The sequence below is a fragment of the Erigeron canadensis genome, chromosome 6 (genome assembly GCF_010389155.1).
Source record: "Erigeron canadensis isolate Cc75 chromosome 6, C_canadensis_v1, whole genome shotgun sequence".
Taxonomy (NCBI): Eukaryota; Viridiplantae; Streptophyta; class Magnoliopsida; order Asterales; family Asteraceae; genus Erigeron; species Erigeron canadensis.
The window spans coordinates 34,700,118-34,708,803 of record NC_057766.1 but is presented as its reverse complement, the minus strand read 5'-3'; the positions used below and the strand labels follow the sequence as shown (position 1 = coordinate 34,708,803).

The following is an 8,686-nucleotide window of genomic DNA, read 5'->3' as shown; positions in this document are numbered from 1 at the left end:
GTGATAGGTGGGGCTCATTATTACGTAAAATGACTAAACTGCCCTCACGTGATATGCACGTGAGGGATTTAACGGCCAAAACTAACAGAAGTTAGTGTGAAAAAGACAAGGACCAATTGCAACGAAAAAAAACACAGGGGGCAAAATGCGAATATGACAAACCGCAGGGACCATTTGTGACATTTTCTCTAAGAAAAATGATATAGAATTAAAATTGGACACCAGAAACAAATAAAAAAGATGCCAATTCTGACCCAGAATACTCGCATCATATATATCTGTAGAGTGTAGACCCCCAATTTCATCGAACATATCGTGTGGCAGTAGTGATCGAAAATCCCTCCAATCAGAAGTGAATGATGTCGTCTTCAATTGGATTTCTGCAGCCGCAATTATCATCATCAAGGATTCCATCTTTCCCATCTTCATCTGTATCTGGACCCACCACCATCAGTCTCTCCGCCCTGCGCTTCCACACCATCTCAAAACCCGGTTCTCACAGTATTCAAACTCAACCTCCTTCAACAAGGATTCAATGCTTTGCTGGTATTACTTTAGCTCCTACTACTTTGTATATATATATATACTGTATTATATATGTATATGTGTGTGTATTTTGTTCTGGTCAACCTTTTCATTTCGTTTGTCATTTTATTTGAGCATAAATTTACGAGTTCAGACGGGTTTAACCGTGATAACGATTGCGTCTTCTGAATATAGAGTGCAAACCTACTAAGTTCTTAGCGAACCTAAGTTGGCGTTCGTTGTCTAAGGATAGGAAAATAGCATTAGAAGGATTTTGGGTGATATTAGGAGTGAATATAATCAACCTCTTTTTCGTATACATTGTATGAAAGTGAAGTGTGATTGGATTGTATCCATACTAATCATGTGCTATTAGGAGTGAATATAATTGACCTCCGAGGTTTATAATAGTTTATAACAATATTTACTTGATTCAACATCATTAAGGTTTCATGATAGTGCATGCTTAAACAATAAAATTATGTCATCCTGAAACATACTACTCTAAAGAGTATAAGAGTAGCCTCAGTAAATGTAGATAATTCACATCTTAAATGTTTCTGCCTCATTGACGTTGATGATAAAATCTATATGATATCACAAACGATATATTCATTTACATAGACACAAACACATCCGCACACAACAAAAATATGGGTTCTTGCTTGTTGCTTAAAGATTGTTATCCTAACGGGCTAATGTTACTTCAAAAATTGCTACACGTTTCTGATGTGAATGTTCGTTTTAATAATCACATGGTTTGCACCCAGCCTTGAACCACTAAGGTTGTACTTGAATCCTTTGATATTGCTCCAAACTTTTAAAAGTGTGTTTCGTAGAACAGTAGCTATGTTCACAGTGTAATATGTGTCATTTGAAGGCAACAACCTTGTTAGTTGAGCAACTTCACTGGTTTTTTTTTCCTTGAGATATCTTTAATAATTTATACAACTTGATCTACTTGCAGCATTAAGTCCTCAGCTGAAGACTACTTTAGATCAAGTAGTTACATCACACAAGGTCATCCTTTTCATGAAGGGAACGAAGGACTTCCCGCAATGTGGTTTCTCAAATACAGTTGTTTCCATTTTGAAAGCAGTTGATGTACCTTTTGAAACAGTTAACATTCTCGAGAATGAAATGTTGCGTCAAGGCTTAAAGGAATATTCTCAATGGCCAACATTTCCACAACTCTACATCGATGGGGAGTTCTTTGGCGGTTGTGACATCACTGTTGGTAAGTCAATCTGCCCACTTTTTCATGTGAATATTTCCACCCTGTGTCTCTTGTAACATGAAGCGTAGCATTGATCAATGATCATTACCAAAAGCCATGATATTTTAATTTTTGGTCTATAAGACGCATCTATTCCATCCAGTGTTGTAAAATTCGGCCTACTAGGTGATCACTTGCTACTCAGTCAGTGGCCTCTCAAATATTGGTTTGTTCCAAAACTAAGGTTACTTGGCCAGGTACTCAGTTAAAGTCAGTCAAACTTGCTCAAAATTTGGTTTCAAGTCTTTGAACAACCGTGTTAATGTTTTAAACATATTTCTGAAGTCCTATGACCAATTATGTTTATGTATAACCATATAATTCTAATCCACTCGTCTTTTTAAACATATAATTTCAAAATTTGTTATTAATACATAAAAAAAAAAACAACGGTCATAGTACTCGCTGAGTACCTCCCGGGATACTTACTTCAAGGTGTCTGACCGGTTAAATATCGATTAGTGAGTTTTGCAAACTTGATTGCATCTTTTATGAGGGGTATTTTGATGTTTGACTGACAACTCAACGCTTTTACTAAACTATGCCCTATGTCAAAAATTGTATTAATACTGGGCAAAAATGCATTCTTATTATTGATTTTTATTGACAGAGAATGCATAGTTAATAACCAACCATGTCTTCTTGTAGATGCATACAAGAGTGGAGAGCTGCAGGAGCTATTGGAGAGGGCATCACTATCCTGATTGATTCACGTTTGTATTATTACTCCATAATTGTAATGAAACATGTTACAGAAGATCCTATACCATATTCCATTATGCCCTTGAGTTTTTATACTCGAGGGAGGTTCTTGAAGTTGTATCTATAAAATATGGTTCTTTTGTGCTTAATGGAGAAAAGATACATAGATTGTTGTACTTTTATACGGCCTTTGGTTCCTATATCACGCATTGAATGCAAAAATCCTGATGTTAAGCCAAAATGTTGCAACTTATGAATGATCAAAATAAAGTTACCCGTTGAATGACTATCACTAAACATGATGTTAGGCCAAAATGTTACAAGGTAAAACTTATTCCATCATTTATAAAATCAAAGATATACTTTCAATAGCTGCATCAATAATTGGCTGAACATTACTTCTGTAACTTATTTCATGTATGATTAAACCAAAGTTACCCTTTACATGACAATCACTAAACATGATTTCCGTAAATAGTTTCCTATGAGTAAAAGTTGAATCCCTATATTAAACTTTCATTCATTATAACTGACACCCGACAAAATGGTTTGTTGCCAGTTTTCGGTAGTATATGTTTATAATATAAGCCATTAACTGTTCTACTTGTCCACTCAAACAAGCTGAAGATAATCTTGGGGACTCAAAACCTTGCTACTTAGGAATCGGCTAGGGCAATCAGCTGGTCAACCACATGTGGATCTGCAAGTGTGCTTGTATCCCCAAGCTCATCTAGCTGCCTAGAAGCGATTTTCCTCAGTATTCTTCTCATTATTTTCCCACTTCTTGTCTTTGGTAGACCAGGTGCCCAATGAATTTTGTCTGGTGCTGCGAATGCTCCAATCTGATTGCACCGAATAGATATTTAGATGGAAATACAGCAAACACTACTTAACTCGTGTAAAACTATGGTGGAAGCATGTGAGGTGTTCAAGCATCTCATACTTCATCTATGTAGCAAGAGTTCTTGGACAATGCACCATTTTTTGGTAGGAAGAAGGGAAACTTACTTGAGTTCGGACTGAAAGCACAAGACTTTTTCTGAGATCTTGACTGTATTCAACACCCTCAACTGGAGTAACAAATGCATATATACACTGTCCCTTGACCTCATGCTCAACACCAACTACTGCTGCTTCCGCACATTGAGGATGTGAAACTAGAGCAGATTCAACCTCGGCTGTGCCAATTCGATGTCCACTGTTCATATTACATATTTCAAGCAAAGCAATAACATTGTAAGTTTGTAACCTAGTGGGACACCCAAGGTTTACCAAAATAAATAATAAATAAATAAAAATGATCAAGTTTAAGAAGGTACCTAACATTAATTACATCATCAACTCTTCCAGTGAGCCAGTGGTATCCATCCTTGTCTCTGAAACAATATATATATATATATATATGGACTTAGACTTATTTACGCATTATTTGGGTCTTAGCTATTGAAAGTAAAAGTGAAATAAATTTTCTATGGTATTACCTACTGCAGCCATCACCACTAAAATAATAGCCTGGGAATGCGCTGAAATAAGTTGTTTCGTATCTTTCATGATCGCCATATAGAGTCCTGAATGCTCCCGGCCATGATTTCTTAACACATAAATATCCACTGCCTTCACCTTCAATTTCCTTCCCCTTTTCATCCACTATAACAGGCTGTCCAATTGTCCATTTTGTTTTGGAGGCAAACATAAGTTACATTTTAAAGGGTAAATAATGATGAAAAAGCAGATGAAGTTTCATAAAATTATCTACCTGGACCCCGAAAAATGGGAATGTAGCAGAACCTGGTTTTTGAGGCCACGCACCGGGCAAGGGAGTAATCTGGAAACTAAGAATGGTTAACCACAATGCTAGTTACCCTTAGTTTGAGAATTAGCAGTTTTGTCTTTTTACTATGAATGGGCAGATTTGGGCTTTGTTTTTACCTAAAGAGGTCAGACGGGAAGCTTATAGCTGAAAGGGAACCAGTCAAATCAGTTATGGGGTAATAAGATAACTACAAAGATTGACAAAAAAGTCTCCATGTCAACCCAACCTACGCCACTTCTATGTGTTCTAAAACATGACCTGTTTCTAAAACATTACCCCATCTGCCCTCTATGCTTTGTCACCTCTAAGTCTCTAACACAAAGTGCCATATGTATCATGCAAAAACATAGACGAGCATGCATACCATGAAGCCCCCGGTCTCTGTTTGCCACCAAGTGTCTGATATTGGACATCTTGAATCTCCAACTACATTGAAAAACCACCTGTCAGATCAATGAATAAACAAAAAATCAATAAATGTAAACTTTAATAAGAAAATGTAGATGACTGCTCTTTCAAATATAAAATTGAGAGTTAGTTGGGAATATAACCTCCATGCACTTGGATTGATTGGCTCGCCTACACTACCAAGGACTCGTAAAGATTTGCGAGAATATCGAGTAACATACTGCATTATTGAGAAAACACAAAACCTATATCTGAGCACAACTTCGTACCTTAAATGCAAGTCTACATACATATATGAATTATACAATGTATAACTTAGGTGTGAGTAGGAAAATCGAGAAACTGAACCGAATCCACCAAAACTGATCCACCAGAACCGACCCACTATAAAACCAATGATTCGTTTTGTTAATATTTGATAAGCCGCTGGATCGGTTCGGTTTCGGTTAGGTGGATAGGACCGATTTGCTAGAAGCCAATCCACTACATTTTTTATATTATTTTTAATATGTTTTACTTAATATATATATATATATATTCTATATATATATATATAGAATATATATATATATATTCTATGCGAATCATGATCTAAAAGTTGGAATTTGGCCTTTTGAACTTATTTACTAGACTACAATTATTAGAGTTTCACATGGGTTTGAAGTTTTAAGTATAATGGGTTTTCATTTAGTTAGTTAAACTGGTTTGCATTTAACTTTTGGGCTTTTATATAATTGTGAAAAACCACCGGTCCATAACGCAATTCGACTTCTTGCAAATCTTTGCAATCATTCCATTTGATGTTAACATATAAAAACCGAAGCTTTACCAAAACAATAATTAAAGATAGGAAAACTGAAAATAACCAAAACTTTTGGTTTGGATTCGGTTTTGGGTCATAACCTACCCATCCTCACCCCCAGTGTAACTCATAGAGCTTAACATGCTTAACAAGAAAGATACTTGCCTCATTACCATCGCGCATAAGAGAACGCACTAGTGTGGGAGCAGTGTAAAATATTGTCACTTTATACTTGTCAACAATTTCCCAACATCTTCCAGGATCGGGATAATTAGGAACCTGCAAATAGCATGTATATATGACATCAATATATCATGCTATTACTTCATTAAAATACTTGTAGCCCTGAACACAAAACTTGGTTGTAGGCATTAGATATTTACCCCCTCATAAAGTAAAACCGTTGCGCCATTTAGCAGAGGTCCATACGCAACATAACTGTGTCCAGTAATCCAACCACAATCAGCTGTACACCTAGAATTCGAGTGGATACAAGTGTTGGTTCTTGTTTCTATATAAGCATTAACTAATTAAGAAATTGTGTTAATATCAAGATTTTTACCAGTATATATCAGATGGCTTGTAGTCAAAAGCATATTTGAACGTTGCGGCGGTGTATATCATATATCCTCCTGTGGTATGCAGAACACCCTATCAAATCCACAAAATGATACCATCAGAAAGAAAAATCACGATGATTTACTATAGGGGTGGGGTATTTAAATACTTTAGGCTTTCCGGTGCTTCCACTGGTGTAGAGAAGGAAAAGCGGATCCTCTGCATCAACCCACTCCACATCACACTTAGTAGAACATTTGGGAACAACATCCTGAAAATTTAACAGCTCTCAAATGAGTTAAACGAGGAATAGTCTAATGTCACATATAAAGCTGATGTGTCCTTTAAGTTAGAAGGAACATTCTCCATGGATGGACCACGTTATTTAAGTACCTGCCACCAAACATCTCTTTCCTTTTGCCATTTAGTAGCTTCCTTCTTCAAGGCTGATTCATTTGCATAGGTCAGGCATAAACCTGTTTGTGACCAAGGGAAAAGAGGTCATACCAAGGGTGACAGATAAAGTATAAAGAGAACCGATTACTGAAAACAGATAATTGATGGTAGATAGCGGAGGAAAATACATTGGTGTTTTGGAAACCTAAATTTTCTATAGCGAATAAACGATAGATATAGTATACAGTTATCAATTAACTCCTACCAATAGAGGTTCCATTTTTAGATGCTTGTGAGAGTGCAGTGTCAACAATATCCTTAAGATTAATTGCTTTTTTGCCTCTCATAACCGCATTACAAGTTATCACAATCTTCGGCTTGCAATCAATAATTCTCTGTTCAAGAGCCTCCGCAGAGAATCCGGCAAAAACAACCTGAAATCCAAATGCATTTCAGTATATATATTTCTAAGTTATTAAAAAATCCAAAAATGGTACCAATATTTACCGAATGAACAGCACCAATACGAGCACATGCTAGCATAGCCACTGGCAGTTCCATGAGCATTGGTAAGTAGATAATCACGGAATCACCTTTTTTAACACCATTTTCTTTCAAGTAATTTGCAAGCTGCCACAATTCACAAATTTAAAGAAAAGCTTAACTCACAACAAATAATTCAAACATTCAGCTAAGAAATGTCCAAAACGGATACAAACCTGGCAAACTCTATCTAGCAGCTGATTATAAGTCAATGAGTCATCAACACCAGGCTCATTTCCTTCCCAATGAAGAGCAATTTTTTCACCATTTCCAGACTCAATATTTTTATCCAAACAATTATAACAAATGTTGGTGATCCCACCTTTAAACCACTGAATCAATAACAAAATTCAACTAACTGGTCAATAGAGACAATATAATTTCACAGAACATGACACTTTAATCAAAAACTAAACATATTGAGTTCGTAAAGTCGAAAAGTGTGGAAATGTTTTTGGATAATCACTTAAATGCACCATACCAAAATCATTGGTGCATCAAGGTGTAAAAATGGATAATCAGAGCACCAAAATCCTTCCCACACGTTCTACGAATACATAAACTTTTCGGGCGTAATCTTGCTAGTAATCATACTACCTCAATTTTGATATTCCCTTTTGTGATATCAAGATTCTCATAGTACACCTGCTGACCCCATTTTTCTTTCCAGTAAAACCCAGAAGCCATTTCTGACCAAAATCCACCTGGGTCTTCAACTGATCTCTTATACATCTCCACATACTACAAACAAACACACAAATTCAAAAAAATTCAATCTTTTTTGAAAAAAATTCAATTTTTTCAGTGGGTTTACAAAAAGATGAAATTTTTAAAAAAGGGTACCTGTTGAAAAGATGAAATATGAGCTTGTTGTGAGAAATCTTGACTGGGCAAGATAAGATGATCATCATCAGAAGCAACAGCTTCGCCGAGAACCACCGCTTTCCGGCGGTGGTGATGGGCGGTTCTCAGATTGTTCACCATCACCGGCGACTGAAGCCGGTTAAGTGACGAAATGAACTTACTTGAACTGGAACTGGGCCTGACCCGACCCGGACCAGTATCCTTGTTAAAATGACAGTAGCTCCGCCTGTAATCATAGTTAAAATTAAAACATGGATTAACTACTGACATATTTTTTTCTTAATCACTATCTGAAAAAGCTTATTTATTTCATAAATCATATATTCATATGACCCCGTGATTCTGTATTTAAAAATTAAATGCTAAGTAAAGTATGCATGTGTATCTATAGGTCCAGTTGCTGCACATTGTTTTAATCTTTACCGGGAAATTAAAATGCAAAATGACAAGAAATCTTGTGCCCATAATTTTGTCTTTTTGTGTTTTTTCTTTACATTAAATAAAAAAAAATTACTACTGTACAATTTTGTGTAGAATTGGGAAATGAAAAATATATAATTTACCGAGTGAATATATAAAAGAGGGTTCTTTTCGCATGAAATTGAGAAAAATATATAATTTACCGAGTGAATATATAAAAGAGGGTTCTTTTCGCATGAAATTGGACATTCATTGATCCTTGGAGACAATAGATTTGGCATTTGTTTTGCGTTTGCAAATGCCTCTTTTTTCTTTACACAATGCATTAGTTAGAAGTCACTCATCCGTCGTTGTAAATGGGAGCAATAGTTTTGTATTG

General features: G+C 35.9%; 2 protein-coding genes across 2 annotated transcripts; one reads left to right on the top strand and one right to left on the bottom strand.

Annotated features, from left to right (window-relative positions):
* Window positions 1–242: 242 nt before the first annotated feature.
* LOC122603708 (uncharacterized monothiol glutaredoxin ycf64-like) lies at window positions 243–2,679 on the top strand. The gene is made up of 3 exons (XM_043776490.1): window positions 243–546; window positions 1,493–1,762; window positions 2,450–2,679. Exons 1-3 carry the CDS (start codon window positions 357–359, stop codon window positions 2,503–2,505), a joined length of 516 nt encoding a protein of 171 aa, XP_043632425.1. The 5' UTR covers window positions 243–356; the 3' UTR covers window positions 2,506–2,679.
* Window positions 2,680–2,887: 208 nt separating this feature from the next.
* Window positions 2,888–8,193, bottom strand: LOC122604073 (acetyl-coenzyme A synthetase, chloroplastic/glyoxysomal-like). Its single transcript, XM_043776974.1, has 17 exons — window positions 7,867–8,193; window positions 7,621–7,764; window positions 7,200–7,355; window positions 6,988–7,110; window positions 6,746–6,914; window positions 6,478–6,560; window positions 6,254–6,355; window positions 6,089–6,177; window positions 5,910–6,000; window positions 5,692–5,805; window positions 4,868–4,944; window positions 4,681–4,759; window positions 4,260–4,328; window positions 3,985–4,160; window positions 3,823–3,879; window positions 3,512–3,701; window positions 2,888–3,345 (listed from the first exon to the last, which is right to left on the bottom strand). The coding sequence occupies exons 1-17, from the start codon at window positions 8,155–8,157 to the stop codon at window positions 3,160–3,162; spliced, it is 2,196 nt and encodes a 731-aa protein (XP_043632909.1). The 5' UTR covers window positions 8,158–8,193; the 3' UTR covers window positions 2,888–3,159.
* Window positions 8,194–8,686: the final 493 nt, after the last annotated feature.

Coding starts and splice junctions, on each gene's coding strand:
- LOC122603708 (XM_043776490.1), top strand. CDS start 357: ATGATGTCGTCTTCAATTGGATTTCTGCAGCCGCAATTATCATCATCA. Junction 547..1,492: donor AAGGATTCAATGCTTTGCTG/GTATTACTTTAG, acceptor ATCTACTTGCAG/CATTAAGTCCTCAGCTGAAG. Junction 1,763..2,449: donor CGGTTGTGACATCACTGTTG/GTAAGTCAATCT, acceptor GTCTTCTTGTAG/ATGCATACAAGAGTGGAGAG.
- LOC122604073 (XM_043776974.1), bottom strand. CDS start 8,157: ATGTCAGTAGTTAATCCATGTTTTAATTTTAACTATGATTACAGGCGG. Junction 7,111..7,199: donor TGCTAGATAGAGTTTGCCAG/GTTTGTATCCGT, acceptor GAATTGTGGCAG/CTTGCAAATTACTTGAAAGA. Junction 3,702..3,822: donor GATGATGTAATTAATGTTAG/GTACCTTCTTAA, acceptor TAATATGAACAG/TGGACATCGAATTGGCACAG.